Consider the following 27,794-nt stretch of genomic DNA (forward strand, 5'->3'; position numbering starts at 1 on the left):
CGGAACTGTTGATTGACGTCTTCCGTACGGAATAATGCTTCTCTGCATGTTAAGCGAATCTTCAACAGCCAAAGGGTTCAGGTAACCATGTCGAAGAATGTGGTTATTTTACTAGTCTTGGATGCGCCAATCAACCAACACTGCACCCCTTGCACATCTCGCCAGGCACTGTTCCTCATGTGCGACAATAATGGTCTGAGCCAAGTTCGTTTCCAAGCCACCCAGAGAGGCAAAGGAGAATCACGCACGATGGACGGGGAGCAAGAAAGAAAAGAAACACGAAGAAACATGAGAAAACAAACAAAATAAAGAAAGAAAAAAGCACACGTAACTTCCTCCAATAACCTCCCCACGATCCGTGTGGGAGTACCTTCGCCAACTCAGATTACTACTACCTTACGTTGTAAATACAGACTTTTGTCCCAGGGAGTGGGCAAGGAAGCGGGCAAGGAAAACATCTCGGCTATTGCGCTTATTTCTCCCTCCCCGACCCGAATTTCCCACTGATCTCGTCGTTTCGCAAAGGGTTGGAATTTGCATATGCACTGGGCTTTGTCGTAGCGCAGCGGGAGCCCCGGCCGACACCCGATCATCCCATACCCCTGATTTTTGGTGTTCAAATCGCCCCCCAGAGCTGACATGCCCGGCTTTGATTGCTATTACCCCACCATTTTTTTTTCCCTCCCTCTCCGCGGCGGAACTGAGGCTGTGAGGAGAAGGATTCCGGGGGCCTGGAATAAAAAAAAAATAAAAATAGCCTTATTCTCGGCTTTAAGTTGATGGCACGGAAAGCAGGCCGGCGGCTCTACTCCTTACCAGAATGTGCCTCGGTGTGTAAATTTTGATTACAAGCAGCTTCCTCGTTTGGCTAGAGAACATTCCCAGCAAAGACAGTGGTCAACCTCTACGGCCAAATCTCCTGCCTAGCTCGGGATGGATCTACTCGGGAGGTGCAACAAGGATCGCAGTCTGGAACCCCGTCTAAGCCGCACCGGGGTTTACGTGGTATTAACTGGCTTGTCATGGAATACAGGCTTTAGATAGAACTGGGGCTGCTATGGTTGTGCGCTTTTGCCGCAGACCCGCCTAAGATTGACGTGGGTTTGATTCTATTGGATGACAGCGACATAATACTGTACCTATCGTAGATACTCCGTAATCGAAAGGGACCTAAGGTACCTAATTGAGACACCTTGATGGGGTAGTATTTATTTGGTTTTTAAATGCAGTAGTCAAACAGATGTCATCTACTCACAGTTTTCGATAATGAAATGCTGAAGTGTCTCAAAACATTGCATTTGACTTGCGACCTGTGCGTAACAAAATTGGTGCCACGACAAACACATGCCCAAAGAAGCCCGAGGATGACAGCAACCACAAAAAAAAAATTAGATCGATGCAAAACCAATGACCCTTGATGTTGTATTGCCCGTCGAGCCTGCAGATGGATAATTATCCGACAGCATTTGTGTGGCCTGATGGGAAACCTAGACCAATACTGGAGCATCGCTACCTTGGCGTCAAGTTACTGGTGCTGCAAACATCAGGCGAATCCGGGCAAGTTTTCCTTGTTTGGCAAACCAACCCTCTTTTTACAGTACGAATTACGATACTAGGACTTGGCTTTAGCGATTCCGGACTAAAGACGGTATTAAGGGTACTCAAACCACAGAACTAGACAGGGTAGTTGAACGAATTCTTATTTGCTGGCGCCTGGAAAGTCAAGTCAGAAATTTGGCAGCAGCGTGTTGAGTGGAGGTACCTAACCGAACTATTAGTTGGGTGACGATGATGCTAGATGCGTGGGTTTGTCGTCTGTGTGAGTGCGCGGCTTTTTCTCGTGGTAGGTGCTACTCCGGAGAAAGTCGGTATCAAAGGGGGACGAGCCAAGACGAGCAAGAAAAAAGGCCACCCGGCGTAGCAAATCGACTGATTCAAAACCGGGGGAATTCTCGGCCCCCATTCCTGACAACTGCCTGGTTGCAATGGGTTTCTCCACAGTTTACTTTGTTCTAGCTTGAGGTTTGGGACTGGTTTTGTGAATTATGTGTGCAAGACAGTGCATTAATCCCAAAGTAAACGTGGATCGCTGCACAGGGCTAATGTAACTAGAAGCAGTTAATTGTTGAAAGATTTTCACGATTTCCATTGGGGGCCTCTGGGTAGGTAGACAGAGAAATTCTAGCGAGTACGTACAGTCGTTATCCGGAGCGATTGCGCTAAGCGGATAGCCAAGGCCGATAAACCGCCTGACGGTGTGCGCAAAGGTGAAGGAATCCAGGAATGTTGATGATCCCGAGATTGACAGAAAGGGGCCAAAAAAAGACTCACCCTTACACACAACAGTTAAAATTTTTCGTTGCAGGGTTCGATGGGGAACTCCACGACACTCCCGTGGAGCCCCAAACTTTTTTTTCATTGTCAAGCCTCAAGTTAATCCTGGCACTACCGAGGCAAGGCCGGGCCTGGTGGGTCACCTCAACTTTTTTTTTTTTTTTTTTTTTTTTACACCCGTATCTTAGGAATACCGATCGACCTCCGCTAGCCCGGCTCTCCCCGTGGAAGAAGTCATAGGCATTTACAAATGGGCCCAAAACAACAACTCCAAATGCCAAGAGGGCACTCAAATTTACGTAGCCATGCGGTGACTACTCCAACTCCTGACTCGCAATTCAGAGATTTACTTGATCCTTTCTATTTTTTGCTTGAGTATTTGGAGATTTCTATGTAATTTTTTGCCCCCTTACATAACTATCGTCATAGCTGCATGCATCGGCAAGAATGGCTTTCTCTCGGTCAAGTACTAGTAAATCAAATCTACAAGGCCAGAAAGGTGTTCCAGCTGATATTGTGATGTTGTTGTGACGGAAAAATCTCCAGCTGATTTTTTTTTTCTTGGTTTCCACTGCTGGGTCGCACGCCCTGTTGGCCCTTATCTTCATCCTCCTAACCGAGAAGACCAGGCCTTGAGATTATTGTGCCGGTCCTGCCAGGAACAGCGACCACGTGGTGGACTGCTTACGCACCGTCCCTGCGAATTGATTTTGCACGAGGAAACTAAATGGACCATGGCCGAGGCAGCGAAGCAGACCGTCCCGCGCACGGCTGGGGGTTTGCTGATGGATTTGTCTGACTGTCTCATAAGGCACGATGCCTATGTATTTGAACCAACGGCTAGCTACATGACTGAGGTGTGTTTTTTTTTGGCGATAATTATATTTATTTTTATTTTCTTCGGTTGCACGTGGGGGGTGATACACCCCTAGAAAACCTGGAGCATAGAGAGGGGCAGCACATGCTTGCTTGGACCGGTCGGTAGCATTGACGCACTGATGAAGTGAGCTCAATAAAAACTGCCAAGCACGTGTTGCTCAAATTGGTACTTTACTGGGGAAAAATGAAAGATAAGTCAGTTGTATCCGGACCGACCCAGACTCGGATAAACGAAAGGTGGTCGAAAAGATAACCTTTCAAACCCCGTGGTTTATTTAGGTCGCATATCTGATGTTCACTTACTCCCCCACACTTTTAATCACCTGGGGACGGATGGTTAATGCCCAGGCGGCGCCTAAACAAATCAGGGATATTTGCGCATAGCAGTAAGGAGACTGGAAGAAAAAGGCTCGGGGTCGCGCGAGATAAGCGAACAAGCCGGTGCCAATTTCCGGGGCGGACCAGCTAAGTCCACGAGGCCGAGAGGGAGAGAGATATTGGACAGGGCGGGTGCCAGGATGCGCTTTTCCATCATTCTTTTCGGAGTAGCAATTCGCGAGGTTTCTGGCGATGACATGATTGGATTCTTGAGCATGTGATTTACATTTCATACGCAATTTTGACCGCAGAAACTTGCTTTATTTGTCTCTCTATCTTTTTTTTTCCTCCCCCGTGCTAGGTACACATAACAATTAGTGATTATGGCTTTTAACCGCTTGAGCCTAGTAAATTTAGCTCCAACATCTTCTGCTGAAGTCTTGACTGCATGATGGGCTTTACCCCGGATTTTTGCGTGGGCAATGACGCTGATCTATTTTCTTCTTCTTTTTCGCTGCCGTCTCCTTGCTTGACTTACCTGCTCCCCCACGACTACGAGTGCCTCCATGACACAAGCCTCGTGTCGCGTCCAAGCCAGATAGGCTTGGCCATACCTGAAAGAGATGTTTTGGTGGATATGGGCCCCCGGCAGGCAACCCCTTGGGATGCATGTGAGACTGTAGAAATCCAAAACCGCGTTTTTTTACGAAAGATCTGCTGCGACTACCCGTCATTTGGAAGCCAGCAGCAATACCGGTAAGCCCGGATTCAACCCCTCGATGCACGTGTTCAAAGGGAACATTTACTGTATGTACCTTTTTTTCGTATTTTCCTGAGTAGTGCTGCACATTCAGGTTCCGATAATTCATTTGTTTTCCGAAGCCTGTGTTGTGTGCAAATAATAAGCTGTTTGTTTGTGTACGGTATCGGTATTCCACCAACTGTACATAGGTACAACAACTACGCAATGGTAAATGCCCCAGAAAACCCCAACCGCAACTGACGATGACAAGAACATGGCACGGCACTCACTATCTGCACCCCCACAGCTCCCAAAGTTTTCGTTCCGGCCCTCCTTATCCCTTATCTGTTAGAGCCACCCCTTGACGCAAGCTAGACGACCCCAATCTCGTACCCACGACTTACGGTAGGTACCTTACCAGCAGCACCACTTCTCTCGACAAGGAAGAAATTTCGAACGGTGAATTGGGTCCTGGCATGAGAAATCACAAGAGAAAAAAAATAAAGAGCCCAGATTGTGAGCAAATAGTCCCATTCGCATCGAGCGCCACAACAGGCCCGGACCTAGGACCGATTGGCCACCAGAATATATGGTGGAAATTGGATGATCCAAACCTGAGAGCTTATACCAGGTAAAAGCAACGAGGGAGAGAAAAGAGAGAGGGCCTGACGAAAGAGAGGAAGAAAAAAAAAGGAAAAAAAAAAAAAAAAAGACCCCACGCTCCCCACACCCACGATGGTACCTTTTGCTTGGATTCGAATCAGACTTGAAATGTCGTCAACTAGAAAGCCACTAATGTTCGCATCACACATCTGGTTACGTAGTACCGGCAAAGGGAAAACCTCCAGTCGAGATGGATATCTGCCATGGAAAACGCATGTTCCCATCGTATCTGTCTCATTGCATCAGCTCGTTTTGTGGGCACACAACAAAAAAAAAAAAAAAAAAAAAAAAAAAATTGCGGAAACGTGGAGGCCCAATCATCCCTCCAAGCAAAACACACGCAGGCATAACTGTTGATTCTTTGGCACTCATTTACCCAACGGTTGCTTTCTCACCTTGTAGCTGCATTCACATAAGCCACCATCGCTCACCGCCCGCCGCCAATGTAAGTCGTAATGCATTCAGCTACCTTTGGTGCTTCAGAGTGGCTACGGAATGGCCTGAGAGGTGAGCTTGGGGAGAATTTTGTTCCTTCTGTACTGCAACAGCAACCCAAGGACATTGCTTTATCACGTTCTCGAGTCACAGATATAGGAGAGCTAGTTTCCGAAGTTTAGGAACGGTGCGAGATAGGGTGTGTCAAGATTGAAAAGAAAGTCTGTGATGGTACTACTTGCCTCCACCCTTCGGGTGTCAACTGTCTGTCGACAATGCCATGGCATGGCATGCCATAACCCCAGCATGGAGCGGACCTGGGGTAATAGATTGATTGATGGGCAGGATTTCGAAATAGCTACCCAGGTACCTACCCAAGCTACCGTACCTACGTTCCCCTAGCTCATCAATATGTTTTTATTCAAGATCGTGTCTTTCCGGTTCACGCAAAGAACAAAACCAACGGAAAGAAACGCCTGAAGTGAGCTGGGTGAAAAAGAATCGAGCAAAGAACCAATGGACAAATAATTTATTCACCGGGTGAAAATATATTATGCTTCATGATTCCAGCTGTCAGGAAGCTCGTGGAACAGGAAGCTGGAAAATGTGCTCTTTTATTACGTTTTTCTTAATGGTTCCTCTCCCTTCTCTTGGACTTACAGCACATCCCGGTTCGCTGCTTGACGTCGTCAGTCAAGGGAGAAAAAGTGCCCAGACCGCCGAGCAGTCACTCATTGAAACAGGCAGCCAGGCACCCAAGGGAGAACCCGGAGTGCGCGACACATTCCGTACTAAAAAGCTAAGATGCTTTGCTTTGTTTGTATTTTGTAATTTTTTTTTTTTTTTTTTTTTTTTTTTTTTTTTTTTAATTCTTTTTTCATTTTTATTCTTTACCCGAAATCTATTGCCAACACATTCGGCAAAGAGCCGTGGCTGGTCTCAAAATTACCACATACTACACAAAATCGTGGCAGATACCGCAACCGTTGTGCTACACACGCATTCCTCCGTATATGTATTTATCTCCCCTTAGAATTAGCTATCTTTGCGTACCATCACGACATGGCAAGGTACAATACAATTATTGTGTGGTAGATGGGTGCGGGTATGCTACGTGCTTTGTGTACCTACAGGGTGGAAGGAGTGGGCGGGTGTGAAAAATTCCAAGTCTGCGGCGCTGATTGATGACACCACGCCCCTCCAGCTTTCCGCCCCTTGCCCTGTTCCAATGCCCCCCCTTCTCCACAATCTTTTACTCCACACCCTAGGTGGTAGTTGCCGGCCCGCCCAACTCCAGAGCAGCCCAGCACTCACGCACACGCCAACCCTGGCCCCCCAGGCTGTTGTACCTTGCTCACGCCCAGGGCCCAGTAACCCCATTTAAAGGGAAACCAGGTCCCTCCATGGTTCCTGTCCTCTCCTGAAAATTTGCCTGGTGCTTACCTGACCGAATTTGGCCGTACGATCCGCCGCCACTTTTTGCTTTAAAGCTAATGCTCCCCCATCCCCCCCCCCCCCCACGTTCAACCCGAGGAAAAAAAAACCTTCACAGAACCCGACCGTTATATAGCAGTCGTCGTCTTTCCCACCAACTAACCTCGGTGAATTCAACTTGCAACTGAAAAGCCGTTTACTTTACCTCTTTGTCTTCTTGGGATCAAAAGTTCCCTTCGGCCAGAGCTTGGGATTCACCCACAGAGGCAGCACAACAACATTGCTCGCAAGACGAATTCTCGGATCAAAACTTATCAACGAAACCCTTGTGCCAAGTTTAACTCTTGGGGCACTCCATATCTGGAAAACTAAATCGATTTCGTCTATTCTGCCTAAACCTGCAGGAGTAAACGGCGGATTGCCGAGGAGGGTTTTTTCTTCTTCTTTTTCTCTCTCTTTGAACCGTCGAGTGGTAGACTCGGCCTCAAAGGGCTTTCACATGCAACGAGTTCTGTCAGCAGTGGATTTTTCCAATCTGCTGAATCCCGAAGCATCTTCAACATCTCCACCAGCACCGCAACCATCCAAGCAGCCGCAACAGTCACAAAAACAGTCTACTGAGGGAGGCGACATGGCCGCCGTCACAGCAATCAGGCCCAACGGCCCTCTACCTAGTGGTCAATCCACATCAGAGCCAGCAAACATGGAGATGCCGCGGCCCTACAAGTGCCCGCTCTGCGACAAGGCATTCCACCGTCTTGAGCACCAGACTCGTCACATCAGGACGCACACTGGCGAGAAGCCCCACGCCTGCCAGTTTCCTGGATGCAGTAAAAAGTTTTCACGCTCTGATGAGCTCACCCGCCACTCGAGGATACACAACAACCCCAACTCGAGGAGAGGAGCCAAGGGCCAGGCTCAGCACCACGCCATGGTCGGTCCCGATGGAATGATGGCACCGCCTCAGGGTCACAAGGCAATCCGGTCGGCGCCACCTTCGGTGCTCGGCTCGCCCAACGTGTCACCTCCTCACTCTTACGCGCAGTACGCTGGATCTTCGGGGCTCAACCCTCATGCCGCCTACCCTTACCACCGTGGGCCGCCTCCGACCTCGAACAACATGGACATCTCGATGCTCGCAAAGGCTGCTCATCAGGTGGAGCGCGACAACCTGATGGCACCTCCCCATCACCACCACCACAGCTCCAGGCATCACCCGTACTACATGCATAACAGCTCTCATCCTCGAGCTGGTCCTGTGGCTTCTCTCTCAAGCTACCACATGTCTCGATCCCACTCGCATGAGGACGATGATCATTACAACCAGAGCTACAGGCAGGCCAAAAGATCAAGGCCCAACTCGCCCCAGTCCACTGCTCCGTCGTCGCCGACTTTCTCCCACGACTCACTTTCACCTACCCCTGATCACACGCCCTTGGCCACGCCTGCTCACTCACCTCGTCTTCGACCTTCGAACTACTCGATGCCGACCTCTTATGAGCTTCCGCCCTTCCGCTCTCTGAGCCTTCAGCAGCACACCACACCCGCGTTGGCGCCATTGGAACCGAAACCTGACGCACCTTACGGTCACCCTCAGCCTAGTGCCATGGCCGCACCGCCTGCTGGCGGCAGGAGTGGCGGTATCTCGCTCGCCGACATCATGAGTCGTCCCGATGGGTCTCAGAGGAAACTTCCCGTTCCCAAGGTCGCCGTCCATGATCTTCTTACACCCAGCGATGGATACCATCTCAGCGGTAGAAGCTCGTCCTCCAACAGCGTTTCTGGAGGGGACCTAATGGATCGGATGTGATTTGCCTGGCCGACAAGCTACTTTGTCACGCAAACCTATCCACGGACTTGAAACTACTAAAGATATGATTTGTTTTCAGCGTATCAGGGGCGTTATAAAAAGAAAGATTAGAAGGGATCCGGTTATTTGCGAATCATGCCACAGGGACGACTGATGATGGCTTTTACTGCTCGGATATAGAAAGGGGTTACTAGACTGGAAATCGGCGCTTTGTCTTTTTGATATTCTCTTTACTTTTGTCATACTTAACAGTTTTCTACTTTTGTGGGCCTATTATTGCCACATCTGCTTCCCCAAGTTTGTCGCCATGTGGCCACACTTGGGGCGTTTGTCTGATGGCAACAGATATTGACTACCTTATAACTTTTTCTGTCGATTTATCAAGTCTGATTCCTTGCGGGATCTAAATTTGTGCGAGCTCTGTTCTCTTTTTCTCTTGTCTCACTCAAGTAAACTGTATTGTATTTGGAGCCCCAGGTACATCAAAACAGTCTCACTAGCTGTAAAATATGAAATCAACGCTCTCCCCTTGATCAATTTTATTTACCAGGCCATCAAGACTTTTCCATTTGCTATCAGAGCCGCTCAGGAGGGGTAGCCTGATGACCCTGAGTGCACTCGAATGTGCCCAAAATTGTGAAGCCCGTTTTTTTTGCATGACACGCGGAAACAGTGGGAAGAACCTCTAACAGTCCGTACCTCGGGGCTTTCCGCTGTCAAACTTTTTTTTCTTGTCCTTCCTCATCCCTTTGCTCAGCTAATTCCATGCCGAGCCTGAGCCGCGAAAGGCAAGTAATGAAAATGTGTCACTGCCACCAAGGAAGGATCACGTCAGCCCCAGCCTATTTCCCCAACATCCCACGCCCACCCCTCCTCCCTTCTGGCCTTGGCTTTTTTTTTATTTGTTCAGTGCTATCGTACCTTGCTGCCCACCCACATGTTTTATTGGCGCAATAAGCAAATTTCACCATTTGTACAAATACGCATTCCCATGGGTCGATGTTCCCCGGGCCTGTCGGCGGGGAATGGATTGTCGTCCACTCCCAAACTTCCCAGGGTCTCCGGGGCGGCCGCCACTGGGTAATAATTTTACTACCGTGGCTTGTTATCTGCTTGGGTTCTTCCCCTCTCTTATGCAAGGGATTTGCGAATTGTCAGACCTGAAAGGCGCGTAGCTGATTCATCATCGCGCGAGACAAGGCCCTCAGCCGCAACACACGCCCATCCGGGTCCTGTTCCCCCCCAAAAAAAAAGCTCTGTTTGACCAATCACCCATTCATTACGAGTAGGATGTGCCTCTTTTCATTTCTTTTTTTGTTGAAAACTCTAGACTAGTCTAGTCTGTCCTTCCTTTCGAGGAACTCCCTTGGACCCTCCCTGCCTCATTTGTCTGTTGCTCAATCTCTTAGGCTTGTCCTATCCCTTCTCTTGGCAGCCCCAGGTTTATATCCTCCTCCACATGTTTACGTCAAAAGCGCCCACCGAGCCCACTGCCAAGGCCCGGTGGGTGTTATTCCGTAGTGATACATGACTAGTTGCCTGCTTGAAAGCCAGACTTTTCCGTAATATCACTTACATATATATGTCTACTTACAGTACTACGCATGCAAAGAATGTTATCTTTCTTTTGTTCGGGTAGCCCCATTCCTCGACGGGATGGTACTTGTATCCACGGAGGAGGGGCAGATGAAACAAACAAGAAAGAAAGAAAAAAAAGACAAAAACAACACACGCGGCAACCGGTAGATAGTTGTGGAGACTTGAGAGTCAAGAGCTCTGGATTTGGGGTTGCCAAGCCCGGTTGTGTCGAAACAATCTTGGCTACTAATACTATTGTGAAGAAACAAAAAAAAAAAAAAAAAATGCTTGTGTGAGAAGTGAGAAATGATCAACAAAGTCGGTAAAAGGAAACAGATTGGGTCGGTAGAGAGAAGGACTTAGGTAATAGGTAGCACTGATTTGTGATCGATCCGTTCCTCAGGCTGGTGTCACCACACATGCCAAGGCGTGGGTTGCGCAGGTTTTTTTTGTTGTAATACCACTATGGATGTACGGGACGCAGCAAGGTATACTGTACATGTGGGTTTATGACTTGGGGAGATAATTGTGAATACGGAAACCATATTGCCATGTGAATGACTGTTAAATCCATTTGTTTTCTTGTTTTCTTCACTCTTTGGTGAGCAGTAGCACCCCGTTTACTTGCGTATAAGGACACATGATGTGTAAAAATGGAAGGTTTAGTTGGGCGGTCTGGAAAAGCCTAATTAATGTCTCAACAGCCATGCTAACATTTGATTTGGCACAACATAAGAGGTGTGTGTGTTGTGTGTGTTGTGTCTCTTTTTCCTTATCATGCATCCCCAGCCAGCCCAGGTCCAGTAGCCGGAGCTGGGGAACTTCCCGGGGCACAAAATTTGACAATGCGGGGTGGGGAGTAGAATGAGGAATGTGACAATCCGGTTAATGGACAGCAAAAAGAGAGAGACCTGGATGATCAGACAAGCGAATGAGACAATCGTTTGCCAAACAGATCGGATCAACTTGACACTGCAAGAGTCATGACAGGCCCTTATCGCGGTTAACCAATCAATCATCAAGGTTTGGTGGTGTGTTATCTGTCCTATGGGCAGAACCGGACAGGGCGCCAGTATCAATCAATCACTCCGTATCAAGAGGGGATAAAACAGAGGAGGAACCCTCCCCAGAAAATTATAATACGAAGAATCACTTGTGTACAGTATGGCACTACAATAAGTAAGTTAGGTACCTCGGCAATAAATGAAAGAAGACATTAACATCAAAAGTGAACAAAGTTTAAAAACTTGGAGCACACGCACAATAGACACAATGCGGCTAGCCATAGTGAGGTCTGGCTTGGCTTTCAATTCTTGCGACTTAACCCCAGACAATGACGTGCGCAAATACCCGCTCGACAGGGTTCGCTCGATACTGCAACAGATAATAATGTCCAGCAATCGCATCACCAAGTGGATAAGTGAATGCAACGCTGAGGCCATCGACCTGGCCGATTGCGCCCCGGTGAAAATTCGCCAAGCGACAGCGAATAGAGAGAGGAGATGGATCCCATGACGAAACAAAAACCCTGTTTTTGAGTTGGTAATAAAGACCATCATCATCTGGCCTTTCCCATGATATGATGAAAAGAAGTTTGTATACGGATGACATGCCTAGCAGGCAAAGTCTTGAGCCAAGCAAACGCCCACCGACGGCGCTGTACCCCCACGTTTCGACCCCTGATGTTGCCGAAAAGCGAATGGAAACATACACGGAATAGGAAACCTCAAGCGCGCTAGTCAGGACCGGGTGCATTTCAACCCAGCCAGCAGGAACCTTGGGATAAACCCCGTGGGGAGAAGAAGGACCTTCTGCCTGTCGAAAGGTACTGTACCTCTTAGGCAATAGATAGGTGCAGGTACGTACCTTCCCTATTTGTCGACCAGCCAGACCAGGCATGTACGACGCCTACCTTACCTATCTCATCATTAATTCCTTCTTCCTTTTGTTTCCGGCCCCATCCGGTTCCTATCTGACAGACTCAGTCAGTAAGGTACCTAATTACCACGTACCTGTAATTACCTCAAAACCCACACCGAGTCCCGTGACACTTTGATCGTCTCCTACTCCACGCTTTATCGGTAAAGCAAGAGGGAAATAATTAACCCCAAACTTCAATTCACAATTCAATGCGACACTCCGCTGAACGCCTGGAACCCTTGATAAAGCTCTATCAGCTACTCATACGGCAGGTAGTATTATCCCGAACCCCGCAAATAACCCTTGCAACAGTCGGTGCCTGGCAGGCCTGTGCTGGATTTTTTGGGATTGGTTTCGCAGCTGTGTTGCCGAACGTCGCGGAACTGTGATAAGAAAAGTTCACCTGGCCTATCCCGGCATTTCGGGAAGAATGCCGACCAACCGATCAACCGAGTCGAGTGGCTCGTTGGCCGCCGACAGTACTTTCAGTACTTTGCCCGGCTCATGGGGCTGTCTGAATAGCTGACTGGCCCGATCACGCTATCAATAAATAAATAAAAAAAAGGAAAGAAAAAAAGGAAAGAAAAAAAAAAGGACAATAATCAAATCTTTCCCTGCTTTTTATCTGAGCACACTCGGGAGATAAACCCATGGATTACAGGATTGGTATTCTTACTAGGTGGTTCAGCTCGCTTCCCTTGCATGCCGCCTCATTGCATTAGACAGACACACCACACCCTATTTCTGCTCCATGTGCGTGCCTCCGCCGGTGCGTCGTCGCTCGGCAGTGCATCTGGGCAGTCTGGGCAGCTAGGCTGACGATGCGCTATCCTGTCACTGATGAAACAACAGGACATCACCAATCATGCCAGCGCGTGCAATTGATTGACTTGGCTACCCGTTTCCCATGGTTGACTATGTTGCGGATGGCATTAGAGCAGCACGATGTTTGCGGCAGCACCGACGAGGAGATTAAATACTCAAGTCCAGACGGTTCTCCTTTTTCCACCACCCCTGGCATTTCTCAAATATGTTTGAACCCGGAAGAAGATACAAGACAGAAGTATAGGACAGTGTATATCCATTCAAGCTTCGTGATAAGCAGGGTGGATTTCAGCCGGCTTCCCCAAGGTCGAAGATGCAGACCACCTGTCAGAGATCACAACTTATCACAGGTTTAACGACGCCAAACTAGACCTAGGCTGTTTTATGATTGCTGTTCGGATTGGTTGGCTCGAACCAAACTTGCGAAACTTAGGAACAGGCCCCTTATGGATATTTCTCCCTTCTTCCCCGCCCAGACCCTTGCATCTGTCAAATATCATCCTGCTTCTCCTCAGATGCACGGCTCATATCACAACCAATGCACCAATTGACGGCGTCATGGCGAAGTGTTTGGGACTTTTTGATTCTTTGCCTCGAGAGAACTCCTCCTGTCAAACCCAGTCTGTTTCGGGTTGCACACACAAACATATACATACGCCTGCTAGCCTGCTCGCGATTTTGGCCCAAGTTGGATGGAAATGTACGTCAAAGTCGACGGTTACACGACAGTTCTCGGCTGTATGAACTTTGGTGAATGCAGCTAGCTAGGGCTTGTCTCGGTCCTCCGCTGGACAGCACCAGGAGCTGCAAATCCCGGGTCCAAGGAAGGAAAGAGGGTGTCCTGCGGGCGGGAACAATTACTGGGACTGGACCGGGAACTTGCGCCAAAGCGACAATCCCCATTTCTCCTCGACCAGAACATAGAATAGCCTGGCTTGACCTGTTGGGACGGTTGGCAGGGCAAGTGTTTCTCATGTGAAGAAAAAAAAAAAGGGAGGGGGGGTTTACCTACTACCAAGATTTTGCACAGGATGGTTTCAGTAAAGCCTGCCATGAGGCCGGGACGTTCGGTCCAGCTAGCCGCGATACTGCACAAGTGCAACCCTGATCCTGCTGGGGATGGCAAATATTGGGTCGGTATAGTTAGACTTCACGCCTTCCTCATGAGTTCTTCTGATGTCATATGTATATCAGTATCATTTGTGGAGGACACAGAGTTGGATTTAAATAATTGTAATATCTAGATGACGCCGTAGCAAATAGCATCCATACATGTTAGATAATGCACCTCAATACGCTAATTGGACTGGGTTTACTCGGTTAAACCACAGGGGGCCAAACTGCCGCGGTTGCAATATATGTGACCAGTCGGGCTGTATATATTGAAATTCTTCATGGGCAGCAACCCAAAATATTGTGCCTGGATATCACGTTCCTGGCGAGCTCCAGAATAGCGTATCTGGCGGCATGAATTACATGTCTCGTCAACTTGGATTTCTTATCAATTTCATTCCAGCTCCGAAGAAGCCACCGATTGATACCTACATAGGTAAACTTCACAGAACGGGATCTTGGCTCATAATTGGAATAACCCATCATTGTTCATGGCATACAAGACAAAATGATTGGGTCGATAACATGAATCGAAACCCCCTTTCAGAAAAGAAAATGACGTCCAAGACTATTTAAAATTCCCACAAGGAGGGATCTCAATATGCGGCCACATGGTGCATTTATTTAACAGCAATTAGAAGGCTTTGAACCTGCATGAGATCTCGGTCGAAGTTCTTTCCACCCCGTCCCCTGCAGTGCGGACCAGAATAGGGCATATTATCATGTTGCAAAGCTTCTTAGAGTGACACCGGAGGGAATGGGCCGCCGCGGCAGTAGTCGCGGGCCTCGGGCCTGACCTGACCGGTGAAGTGGGTGTGCATGGCTTGATGTTGGGGAAGATGCAGGACGGGGGAGGAGAAGGAGGAGGAGGAGGAGGAGGAGGAGGAGGGAAAATGGACTCGGTAGGATAAACAACCATATGAAATACACATTGCTTGTTCAGTAACCTAGACAGAATCAAGTGGTTTGCAGAAGTTCCAACATGTCGTGCGACTGCACAATCTGCTTTCCATATTGCAACCGAGATTTATGCCATCAAAAAACACAGTCAGGTCCCGCTTCCTGTCACCTCCCGTGTCAATAGTCCCCCCCTCAATGCCGAGCCTCCACAAATATGGCTGTCTCGAATTATTACCTTCACATCGTGTTTGCGCTTCCGCGCGCCAAACACGCACACACCCCCAAGGGCCGCACTGCAACGTCGATGTGGATAATTTGCAACCCGCTACCGGGGAGCAGAAACATGCATGACACCCCCAAAAACCTTCTCCTGGGCGAATATATGCTAATTTGTCCATCAATCGCGTTGATTCCGGCCCATGTCGGTCCGCCCACCTTTTATTTTACTTTCTTCTCTTTTTCTTTTTCTGCACCCCGGTGAGAGCTGAAGGAATTGGGGGTGTATGGTATGTGGGCGGGCGATCCAGGCCTCGATCGGTTTGCTTGGCTAAGGCGGGGAGAAGAGGCTCGCAACCCTTTAATTCTTATGTCAAAAACACGAAGAATTTTGTTGCCGAATGGGGTAACTAAGCGAGTAACAAGAAAACAGCCTTATTGATTTCTTTTTTAAACGACGGCTTCCCGTTGCAGCTGACTGGTCATATCCTAGACTTTCCGGGTAGGGGGCGGACAAGACGACAAGACTAGAAAAAAAAAAAGAAAAGAGGGCACAACGTTTATATTAAGACACCATCTCGAGATTGACGTTGGGATCTGCAAAGAGCTTTCTTTTTGATGAACTGTTTGCTCTTTTTGTTGTCTTTTTCATCTTCTCTACACTTCGCCAAGCTCGCCTAGATCTTGACCCCGAGTTTCCCCACAGAGTATTGCCGGCCATACTCCGCGATCATTTTCCTGACGTGTCGCTTTCTCAATAATCAAAGATTAGTCTGCCGGCCTTGTCGGAGATGCTTGCTGGCACAAGCGAGTCGATTCACCCAGTGGGAGAGAGTAAGCGAGACCAGGCCCAGCCCTGGAGGCCAGGGTATTGAACCTTTCCTTTCTTTTTTTTTTTTCTTTTTTTTCTCCAGACATTTTCGACCCCAGTCTCTCTCATCGACGTTGCTCGCCGGTGCCGTTGATACATAGCCGCCCTTCGTGTGTTATAAGCCGCTTTACGAGTTGGTTTGCCGAAGGCGAACAACCCATGCACTTTTGCCCCTCAGATATAGCATCTATTTTGCGCACCCGCGCTCACTTGCGTCATTGCAGCGAGAGGGGATTGTCATCCGGCAATGAACTTCGACACTGAGGCCCAGATTTGAGCCCAACTTGGAACATGGTGATCTGCGCAAGGACGACTCCGCCAACGGGTAATGGTCCGGGAATCAGTTGCCAAGTTAGCAAGTTCTTCCGAGTGAGGCGAAGGAATCCCCCCGATTCCTGCATGTGCTCCTCGTCCCACTTGCATAAAGAAAAAAAGAAAAAGAAAAGAAACGACAAAAAGGAGGCAATGATATTGCGCCTCTTGTCAGGCATGATCAGCAACCAGCCTGGAGACTTGGTTTCGGTGTGTATGAGGAACGAACTGTCTACACCCCACCGACCGCGGCCCCCTAAGTCTTCAAGACTAGACTAGATAGTGTAGGAAATATGCGACGTAGAGCAAACGTCGAAACAGTAACAAATATGGTCATGGGAATGTGAATATGTGAAGCAGGTATCTCAAGGCCAAAGTTTCAGATAGCTATCACAGCCAGGTTCATCAGAAGTAGAAAATATTTAGACAAACTACCAAGCCGTAATATCATCGACCTCGGCCTCTCCAAATGTGCTGGACTTGGTTAGCTGCCCCACGGAACTGTCCACTGTCTCCGAGCTGCCATCGCCGTCCTTCTCCATGATGTCTGGAAGCACTTCCCGCAAGAACTCGAGGGTATAACGATTGACCTGTTCGAACTGCAGCAAAAAGGCGTCATGCCCCTCTGGGCTGTCAATCTTCTCGAGGCGCGCGTTAGGGACGTGCTCAGCTATCTCCTCTTGCTCTGCAAAGGTGAAGAGGCCGTCGCTCTCAATTCCCAGAACCAACGTTGGCTGCTCAATCATGGCCAGCGCATCGGCGATCGACGGGGCACGGCTACGCGAGACGTCATGCGTGTCGAGCTTTCGAGTCATCGCAATGTAGCAGTTGCTATCAAAACGCTTGACGAACTTCTCGCCCTGGTATCGCAGGTAGGATTGCGCGGAAAAGTAGGTAGAGGTTGGCACAGAATCTCCACCGGTGAGGCTTTCCTTTTTCTCTGGGCCGTGGAACTGGGGATCCATTGATCGCTCCTCGTCAGGCGCTTGCGCCGTGGCAGGGGTGCCGGTGGGATTGTTATCGGTATTCGCTGCCTTGTTTCCCTGACCGTTGCTATTGTGCCGGGATAGTCCATCCCGGGAAATGTTGTGGCCATCGTTGTGGATGTGGAAGTGCGCCTCGGATGGCGTGCTGGGCCGGGGCCGTTCTCTTATTGTTTGGCGCCGCGACGGATCGGGGATGTTCCGACCGAAACGGGCCTCGAAGGAGTTCCGGCTCCGGTAGGTCAACAGTGCCGACATACGAGCGGCTCCAAGCCCCGTAGAGGGAGGATCCGAGAAGGGGTAATATCCGTCATTGTACTTGGGGTCCGCGTAAATGCTCTGCCGTTGCGCCTCGCCCCAACTGATTCCCCAAGCACTGTGACGGCTGGAAGTGGCTATTGGGACGATGCATCGGACATAGTCTTTTCCAAAGTAAGCCCACTCCAGAACGAACATTCCTCCCAGAGAGCCACCTACGACTGCGGCCACCTGCTTGACACCAAGGTCGTCCAGTAGCATCTTGTGCAAGCTGTAATCACCTCATTAATGTCTGCGAGTCCCACGAGAAGTATAATTGCCGTTATGCAATGTCCCAGAGTACACTTACTTCACATCGTCGCGAATAGTAGTAAGGGGAAATTCCGGGCCGTATTGCCCCAGGCTCGGGTCACCATTCTTGGCGGTAACCGGGCTGGCCGTGCCATATGGGCTCCCGAGACTGTTCATACAAACGATGAAGAACCTCGAGGTATCAAAGGCACGACCAGGGCCACCCAGCAGCGGACCCCACCAGTCGGCAACATCAGCGCTTCCTGTCAGGGCATGACATATGACCATGGCATTGTCGCCGGCCGCGTTCAGTTGGCCCCTGGTTGTATACGCCACGGGCACATTGCGAAGCGTCACACCGGACTCCAAGGTAAAGGATGGTATGATTGCTATCTGCTGGTCCGGAATGAGAGTCGCGAAGGGGTTCTCCGGTTGGCTTCGCGTTCTTTCTTACAGGTATTCAGTCATCGATTCCGATATCGGCCAGGAGGGGTCACCGAGGGGGAAATATTATGTTGAGTGATGTGAAGGAGAATGGAACGAAGATACAATTTTGCATCATCTTGTACAAAAAAAAAAAAAAAAAAGAAAAAAGAAACCAGGAAAGCAGTGACATGTTGATGTATTTTTTTTGTGTGGTACTGACCGTAGCGCTGCTTCTCTCCACCAGTGGGTGATGAAGACGACATGGTTTTGTGCACGAAACTGTGATTATTTCTTGATTGAGCAGGAATAGATTCTCCTTCGACAAAATAGTCCCCTATAACGAAACAAATGTAAGAAGGTAGAGAAGGTACACACTACTGAATTTTGCAGATGGATGAGTCTGTGCTCTCTAAATAGCAACAGGATCAGAATGACTTGAAAAAAAGAGTGACTCTTTCTTCACCAAGGGCCGCGGGATTATTAATCTCAGAATCTAGCGCATGCCTATCCCGGCCATTCTCCCCTCCCGACTCTGGAGGACCCGGTGCCGAATCGGACTTTGCTCCACTACCATCAGTGCAGCTCGCCGGGAGCATGGGGTGTGGGGCCTGTCATAGGTACTTTCATATGGGCCAACCAAAAAGCACACGTACAGTACAGCCCAGTCAGCCACACGTAGCCTTCCGTTCAAGTGAGGCTTGAACACAAGCACGCGCGCGCCGCCCCAGTTCCATTGACTGGCTTCACGCGAAAACATCATCACTTGCAGTCCAAGCCCACCAAATAGCTGCAGTTTGCCGGGCGATTGGAGCCACAAACAAAGTACAAGCTGCATCGCTTTTGTCAAAAATCAGACTACCTGACTGATTACCACTCTCTTTCATCCTTTTCCTCTGTTTGACTTGTCTCCTTTTCTGCCGGCATTGATCCGCGCCTGTTTTACTTAGATTTCGACTTTTCTCTAGTTGCCATTTGGCGCCTTGCCTCACTTTGGCATCAGCTTCCGAAAAAAAACCAAAACCACCACACCCACTAGTTACCTAGGCCCGAATCCGATATGAGCCTCCCCCCAAACGATTCATTCCAAAGCCACAACTAATCTTTCGCGTCAAGTATTGCCGCTCCGGGACGAGTTACTACCTCGCCGGCGCGCCGATAACCTCACATACATGCCTTCAATTTCTTACCACTACCGCATCTAGGAGAGGAGCAGAATGCCCCCCAAACGCAAGAGACATTCTGATCGACCATCGATCGATGCTTCGGGAAACCGACCGTCCCCTCATCGCCCCGAGCACACCTTTCTTGGCCGTCACGATGTTTCATACCCTGATGGTGGTGGTGGTGGCGGCGGCGGCCGAGGCGGCCGTGGTGGACGTCAGACCCGAAGCGGCCGGAGTGACCGTCGCGACTCAACTCAGAACAGCTCGAACCACAACTCAGGGGCGCCAGCGGCATCACCTACCTCTCCAACATCAACGCGACCTCCAAGCGCTTCATCGCATGCAGCCCCGGCACCTCTAATTACTGCGCCGATATCTGCACCCCCTTCTGCCCCGCCTTCGCCCACATTTCCTAACTATGACTACTCAATTGTCACAGAAGAGCGGATAAGCTCGTGGAAGACGGGTGGACGCCAGGCCGTCATCGATCACGGTGTACAGTCTCGGAACGATGAGGATTCTACCGAGGTATCTGCTTTATTTCAGGAGCTCTTACACTCGGCTCTCGACTCTCGGATCGATCCCACGGACGCAGGTGCGATAGTCAAAGAGGTTGTGCAGACGGATACAGAAGCGACGGCCAGCCAGTTTGCTTTCGATCCGCGAATTCTTTTCCTGGATACGGTCTCGATTTTCATGGACGTCGAGACTATCCAGTTCCGGGATCCTCTCTGTGACTTCATGTTGGCAACCGAGATTCCGCATGTGCTCATGAGGCAGGTCTTGGACCCTCAGTTCATGGCGCAGCTGGGCCTGATACGTGAAACTTTCGTCAAGGTCGGAATCCGGCAGTCGACAAACCTACTTTATCGTCAGGCAAACTACAACCTGCTGAGGGAGGAGTCTGAGGGTTTCTCCAAGCTGGTAAATGAGCTATATACAAGCTTGAGAGCGGATCCAGACGCCGACTACCCCTGGGATGCCGCTCAGGCGACCTTTGAGAGGGTCAAGGGACTTATTGGCACATTTGACCTTGATGTCGGCCGCGTCTTTGATATCAGTCTCGATGTCTTTGCAGCCACAATAGTCAAGCAGCTTCGTCCGTTCCTCAAGTTCCTCCGCATCAGCTCTTGGTGGCCGCGCACCGTGTCCAAGTCTGATGACACTGCGATTTTTAGTGGTCTTCCACGTTGGGCTTGCCCAGAGCTTGCTGGTGACGGGCTGACAGAAAGCGACCATGAGGCTGCCTTTGAGAAGAAGAAGCTCGCCAGGGACATAGCTTTCTGGAAACGTGTTCGCGACATCAACATTGACGCTTTTTACGAACTTGGGGCCAGGGAGGTCGCAGATGCAGACTTGCAGCGCCTGATAGAGAGTGATGAAGACTCTGGTTACAGTGAAGCCGAGCGGGAGTGGATCAAGACGACAAAGACACTTCCAGCTCGAGGCAACCGGACTGCCGCACAAATCCTTGGCTTCAAGCTCAGATTCTACCAAACGCCTGAAAACGAAGGAACAAAAGTCCCAGGAAACCTTCTCTGGGTTGCTGCCGTTCTCATCAAGATCGGTTTCATCTCGCTCACTGACATATATCCTCATGTTTACCACCCTGACGAGGAGATGAAGGAATACCAAGAAGAGCTGGAGAAGGAGCTTCGAAAGCAGCGAGCAAAGAACCGGCCAGGTGCCGCTTCCAACGCCTTGGCAGCGGCTGGAGCACTCTCGGATGATACCCTTCCAACTGGGGCAGCAAATCAATCATCTAGGCGCTTGGGTGAAAATACTGCTTCCAAGCCTGAGAGCGACCGCAATGCCAAAGACGCAAAGAACAAGGGCAGCCAGGAGGACGATGATATATTCGACCAGAAGTGCCTGTTGCTAGAACATTTGCTGCTTATTGGTGCGCTTCCAGAGGCGCTCTTCATCATTGGCCGATTTCCTTGGCTTGTAGAACTCGCGGGGCCGAAGGTCCTGCCCGGTCTGCACCGTATTCTGGAATATGCCATCGATAAAGTCTACTCAGAGGCCGCTCCTGTTCCTGTTGGTGGAGATAGCGCGCAGGCCTGCCCACCCAAAAAGATCATTGACTTGGACCAGACTGGAGTTCGCAAGGGAGATCTTCGCCTAACTGATCCTACACCTAGACGATTCCTCCGATGGCCCCATCCCGACAAAATGGATCACTTAGAGGGCCAGAACTACCGGTACTACTTCAACGAGTGGAACGACAACATCCCAGTTTGTCAGGACGTCGAAGATGTGCTCACTCTTTGTAATACGCTACTGAACATATCAGGCGTTCACATCGGCCTCCACGCCACGTTGCTTGCAAAATTGACCGCCATAGGTACCCATAATCTGCACATGGACAAATCGCCAGAGAACTATGAACGTTGGCGGGCATTGTTACAGCGCCTCCTGGTTCCTGCCCTCAGCCACACTGGGGAGAACTCTTACCTTGTCGACGCCGTCTGGGCAATGCTGAAACTGTACCCAACACACGTACGGTATAGCATATACGCCGACTGGTATGAAGGACCTACTTCTAGACTACCTGGGATGAGAGACGCTTTTGAGATTACTCGACTCAACACGCAAGGCACAATGAAACGCTTGTCTGCCGATAACATAAAAAAAATGGCGCGAACCATGGCAAAGGCTGCATACTCATCACCAGGTATAGTATTCAAGGTTGCGCTTGAGCAGATAGAAGCGTACAGCAACCTCATCGAAGCTTTTATCGAGTGCGCCAAGTACTTCACAGATCTGGGCTACGATGTGCTCTTATGGTCCCTGTTGAACTCTCTCAGCACGTCAAGAAGTCGTACGTCGTCGGCATCGGTACTCAACACAAGCCAGTGGCTTCAGGCTCTTTCAAAGTTTTCCGGCCAAGTCTTCCGCCGTTATGCAAATCTCAATCCCACACCTGTCCTACTCTATGTCAACGAACAGCTTTGCAAAGGCAACTCGACCGATTTAGTCATTCTCGAAAGGCTCATTACTTCGATGGGCGGTGTGGTCTCGGACGTGGATTTTACGGATGCTCAGCTCGAGGCGATGACTGGTGGCCCTATTCTGCGAAAGCAGACGCTGATCAACGTTCAAGACAAGCGGTTCGAAGCATCAACGCAAAAGAGTGCTCTCAGGCTGATGAGGGCTTTGCTGAGCAACGACTTGGCAGGCCGGTTATTGGTCAGCATTGCACAATACCGGCAGGTTGCCATTTACAGGATACCCGAGGATGAATCGCACATCAAGTACTTGGCGAGCGTTGTCGATAGCACACAGAAGATCCTAAGCCAATTTTTGGACTTGCTGCGCAGCAATCTCGAACCGGACCGGTTTGACGCCACTGTTCCGGAGCTGGTTGCGCTGCTTAGCGAATTCGGCTTGGATCCTAGCTTGGCCTTCATGATTGGTCGTGGTAGTCTCACTTTCATCAGGAACCCACCCAAGGCAGGTGCTCTTCCTTCGCCCAAGGAGGAGCTCAGCCAAGCCCAAGCTGCTTCGACCCCGGCTGCCGATGCAGAAGGGGATGTTTCTATGAGCACTGCGATTGAGGGCTCTCCTGACACCACTATGGGCGAGCCGACAGCCGCAGTTCAGAAGGATTCGTCGGCCGCACAGAGTTCCCAAACTGATGCAGCCGGCCCCACGGCCGATGGCGCGCGCAACGGCGACCAATTTTTAGAGCTCCTGCAGCCATTGTCGGCAGCAGTACAACCTCTATTGAGCCCCGAAGTATTGAAATCGATGAGCCCTGAGTTTTATGCGATTTTCTGGTCGCTGCAACTCTCCGATATAGCCGTTCCACAGTCGAGTTATGAGGCGGAGAACAGTCGACTTCGCTCACAACTCGAAGAAACGATAAGAGATCGGTCAGATATGTCTAAAGCGGGCCAGCAGAAGAAGGCCGAGCGGAGAACAAGCTTGGAGAATATCTCAAAACAACTGCGAGAGGAGATGGTCCAGCTGGCGGAGAGTAACCTGAAAATAAGAATAAGGGTAGCCAAAGGAAAGCCATCATGGTTCCCTGCCGATGCCAACCCTAACGCTGTACACGATACCCTTATCGAGCAATGTCTGCTTCCGAGGCTTCTGCTCACCGCCATGGATTCGATTTACACCTTCCGGGCAGTCAAATTCCTCCATGAGAACCGCGTTCCCAACTTCAAGCTCATGACCCTCTACGACCGTCTCTTTAACGCCAACCGACTGAGGACTATGATTTTCACCTGCACTATGGGCGAGGCTGTCCACTTCGGCCGGTTTCTGCGTTTTGTTCTTGCCGACCTTGCGTCTTGGCATCGCAGCAAGGCATTATATGAGGAAAAGGGGCTAGGGTTGTTCGCCAAGACTGGCAAGCGGGTCTATCTTGGTTTCGCAACCGCCATCGACGATAAAGGTGTGCCGCAGTCGTTTATTGAGCATGATCCGTTCAGGGATCTCCTTTACGGTTGGCATAAAAACTTGAACACGGCGTTGAAGTCGTGTCTTCAAGGCTCGGAGTGGATGCACATTCGAAATGCCATCAGTGTTCTGAGCTCCATCGTCGAGGTCTTCCCAGCTGTGGACTTCATGGGTAGTCAATTCGCTCAGCAGCTTGATGCGATCAAGGTCCGCGAGAAGGACCGACACGCGGACCTTGCGACAGCTGCAGGAATGGTCGAATCTAGCATGAAGCGCAGGAAGCCAAAGTGGGTGATGGTGCAAGCTTTCCGACCTAATATTGTAAGTCTACCCCCACCGGAACCCTTGCATCAGGTGCGCTGCTAAATCACTAACACCAAACCAGAGCGGCGAGCCGCAGGAAGAGGCAAAAGTAGCAAGCGAGTCTCAACAGGATGTTTCCAAAACCCTCCGACCTAGTGCTCCTGAGTTCAGGCCAAAGAGCGCAAACGGGTGCGTAGTTTTTGCACGTCTTCTATCTTTATGTGCTCATGACACTAACTCAAACAGCACGAGTGCCTCAAATGGTGCTCGGAAGACTGATGTCGAGGACGGCGAAGTCAAGGATGGACGGGGATCAAGCAACAAATCAAGTTCTCAGTCCACACAAAATCCGTCGCAGTCTCAGGAGAAGAAAACTGTTCTTGCGAATGACAAAGATGCAGCCCAAAAGTCCCCTGCTACATCCACGCTTCCTACTGGCAACATTGCAGGACTTCCAAAACGCCCAGAACTTCCAAAGCGGCCGGATGTTCCCATGCCCGGGCAGGGCCTTTCACGCAACAATCACAATTCTCGAGGCGACTCGCGAGAGTCTAGAGACGGGAGGGGTAATCGCGAGCCTCGTGACACTCGCGAAACAAGAGAACCACGAGAATCGCGAGACATTAGGGATGCGAGGGACTCTAGAGAGACGCGTGATGCCCGTAACACAGACTCAACGCGTTCGGAGCGACCTGCGCGAGACTTCGCAGGGTCGGAGCGGCGCGGCTCCGACAACAACAATAACAACATCGCACCCAGAGAAGCGGGCCGCCCCTCGGATAAAGATAGAGGGTCTAGGAACGACCAGTCTTCACGTCGGATAGAGTCAGTCTCGGAGAGGGAGTCTAGGCCTTCGAGGGACTCTGCAAGGGACTCTACCAGGGATTTACCAAGGGATAACCTGAAAGATCTACCCAGAGATAGGAACTCTGGCCCGCGATCTCATGATGGTGGTAGGTCAGGCCCTCGTGAAGCATCACGGGATTCCTCAGGCACACCCCGTGGATCAGCACTTCCGCCTGCTGCAGGCGACCCTCAGGAGCCCACGATCAACCCGGCGCGTGCTCGACTGCTAGCAGAGGAACACCCGGGAATGTTTACACCTGATCGCGCTCCGCCCCACCGTGAAAGACGCCCCTCGCCTGCACGATCTCCTCGAGATGATTCCCGGCAACGCTCCCAACCCGCGCGGCCTCCATCACCACCTCGGGGTGAACAGTTCCGCATTGAAACAGTTTCCTCAGATCGAGAGCGCAACCAAGGTCGGGGTAGAGGCTTCCATGTTGAACACACAGGGCCACCTGGTCGAGAGTCGTATGGCGGAGAGGCCCCCATGCACAACGCGCCTCGTGACAAGTACAGAGATCGTGACGGTGAGCGAAGTGCAGGCGACCGCCCACGACACTCGCATGACCAGGATAGTGGTCGCTTGAGCCACCATGATCCTAACTACGGTCGGCTCAACCCGATCCAGTCCGTAGCCTCCGAAAGCCCTTCAGGACCGCCCTCGGGGCCTCCCTCAGGGCCCAGGGGAAGGGGAGCTAGAGAGTCCTCACGCTTGAGCTCGCTCGACACTAGTGGCCCTCAAGCACCATCTTGGCCTGAGGGACGAGGAACGAACAGCAATGGAGACGTGGCACGCGGTACATCACCTGACCGTCAGCCTCCAACTGGTCCTGCGTCTGGAAGGGGCTCGACTCGCAGGAATCGTGCTGGTCAGTTTGACACGGGTTCGACCGCTGCGTCTCCCACGAGTACGGTAGCCCCATCTCCGACGAGCGGAGTCCATCCAGACCGGATGCGTCTAGTCAGCGGAACAGGCGCACCTGGCTCTGGACCAGGACAAGGTGGCCCTCCAATGCACAACTCTTCCGGCCCTAACTCCGCCGGGCCTGTGTCGGCGAATTCCGTTCCTGTCAACCCCAGTCGCCTAAACCAAATGAACTCACGACCGGCGCCGTCACAGACACCGACATCTGCAGGTTCACGGCAGCCCATGGGGCCACCTCTTCATACGCCCGACAGGCCGTCGCATACTGGACGCGGTCCCCTTCCACCATCCAATATCCCATCACATACACCTGGCTCCGACCCTCGCGGCTCCCACTCAGTTCCTTCGGGGCCTGGTTCGGCCAATGACCGGAACAGAAACCGAGGCCCTCGCGCAATGATGGATAGTATCAACACAACTCTAGAGAAAGCAGGTCAGGAGAACAGGTCGAACTATAGTGACGGTAACCGGGGTAACTACAACAACAATAGGATGGGTGGCGGTGGACGTAATGTCCCGGGCTCGGATGCTCGCATTCTGACAGGTGGTTCGCCAGCATCGACGCCTACTCAGGAGCGTACTAATCCGATGCTTCGCGACCTTCCTGGCGATCGTGGACATTCATCTTCTTTCGGCAGCGACATGCCAAGGGGCGGGCCACCCACAACGGACTACAATAATCATGGCCCCAACGGCAACGGCAGTCGAGACGCTCGTGACCACGAACGATCGTCAAGCCGCAAAGAACACCGCGAATCTCGCTCTGGCAGGCCTTCTCGTCGCGGCAGCAGAGATCGCAGTGGTGATCGTGGTGACCGTGGTGATAGGGAATCAAGAGAGCATCGAGAGAGTGGTCGCGATAGGAGGAGCGGAGCGCCCGGAAGCGGTGGCACCAGTGGCAGTAGTGGTGGCAGTGGCGGCAATGGCCATGGTCGGGAGGGTGAGCGCGAAAGCTCTTCTAGGAGGGGGTCTACTCGAGACTCAACGGGTGGCGGTGGGCGTGAAGCCATTCCAAACCCTACCGGTGGTCGGGAGTCTCTCGGGCGTAGTGGTCGCGAGTCTCGGCACCGTGGGGACGCACCTCGCGATCACACGAGCGGCGGGGGCGGCGGCGGCGGCGGCGGCGGCGACAGGATGCCCGGCGGTGGAAGTAGCAGAGGCGGGCGTAGTGGAGGAGTATCCGGCATGCCGCAGCCGAGGTCTTCGGATGATCGAAGGGACGGTGGCAGCAGTGGAGGCAGGGATGATCGCGGCAGCAGGAAACGGCGGTCCGAGGATGCGGCAGGACTTTCGAATGATCGTGATAAACGACAGCGGCGCTAGGAGACCGCGCTACGTTACGATGGCTGATCTGTCTCGGGCCTACCTGGCCAGCCACTTCTATATTTGGATGGAGATGATCATGATCGAGGTCCAAGCAGCAACATAATTCTGGCATATTACAGTTTCGATGGAGGAGCTCACTTTGGGGGTTTCTTTTTTTTTTATTTCACTTATTCGCGGCTACCGGCTTCCTTATCAGCGTTGGGTATGATGCCTACCAAAATTGACATCTGTCTGGTTGGAACTTTTGTGGCTGTTTATCTCGAAAGGAGTTGAAAGAGGAAAAGATTTACGGCAACAAAGAATACTGCTATTTCATTTTCCCCTCATTATCAAGAAAACGCACATATCAGCAGCAGTCACAATTTCTGGCGCGGGCAAAACTCAGGCCCAACAAGAGGGGGAGGGGAAAACATGGCTCTGTTCTTGAAGCCCACGAGTGGAATCGCAACCATTCTACAATTACTTTCCTTAGTCCTGCACCAAATCATCTCATTATATTTTTACGTAACTTAT

General features: G+C 50.8%; 3 protein-coding genes across 3 annotated transcripts; 2 read left to right on the forward strand and 1 right to left on the reverse strand.

The window, feature by feature from the left end:
• Positions 1-7,304: 7,304 nt before the first annotated feature.
• On the forward strand, positions 7,305-8,615 carry PgNI_04041 (uncharacterized protein; the record flags this gene model as incomplete). Its single annotated transcript, XM_031124093.1, has 1 exon — positions 7,305-8,615. The coding sequence occupies one exon, from the start codon at positions 7,305-7,307 to the stop codon at positions 8,613-8,615; it is 1,311 nt and encodes a 436-aa protein (XP_030984731.1).
• Positions 8,616-16,781: 8,166 nt separating this feature from the next.
• PgNI_04042 (uncharacterized protein) lies at positions 16,782-18,723 on the reverse strand (the record flags this gene model as incomplete). Its single annotated transcript, XM_031124094.1, has 3 exons — positions 18,529-18,723; positions 17,941-18,331; positions 16,782-17,862 (listed from the first exon to the last, which is right to left on the reverse strand). The coding sequence occupies exons 1-3, from the start codon at positions 18,569-18,571 to the stop codon at positions 16,782-16,784; spliced, it is 1,515 nt and encodes a 504-aa protein (XP_030984730.1). The 5' UTR covers positions 18,572-18,723.
• Positions 18,724-19,522: 799 nt separating this feature from the next.
• On the forward strand, positions 19,523-27,278 carry PgNI_04043 (uncharacterized protein; the record flags this gene model as incomplete). The annotated part of the gene is made up of 3 exons (XM_031124095.1): positions 19,523-24,202; positions 24,267-24,373; positions 24,431-27,278. The coding sequence occupies 3 exons, from the start codon at positions 19,523-19,525 to the stop codon at positions 27,276-27,278; spliced, it is 7,635 nt and encodes a 2,544-aa protein (XP_030984729.1).
• Between the last annotated feature and the right edge of the window lie 516 nt (positions 27,279-27,794).

The sequence above is a fragment of the Pyricularia grisea genome, assembly GCF_004355905.1.
Source record: "Pyricularia grisea strain NI907 chromosome Unknown Pyricularia_grisea_NI907_Scaffold_2, whole genome shotgun sequence".
NCBI lineage: Eukaryota > Fungi > Ascomycota > Sordariomycetes > Magnaporthales > Pyriculariaceae > Pyricularia > Pyricularia grisea.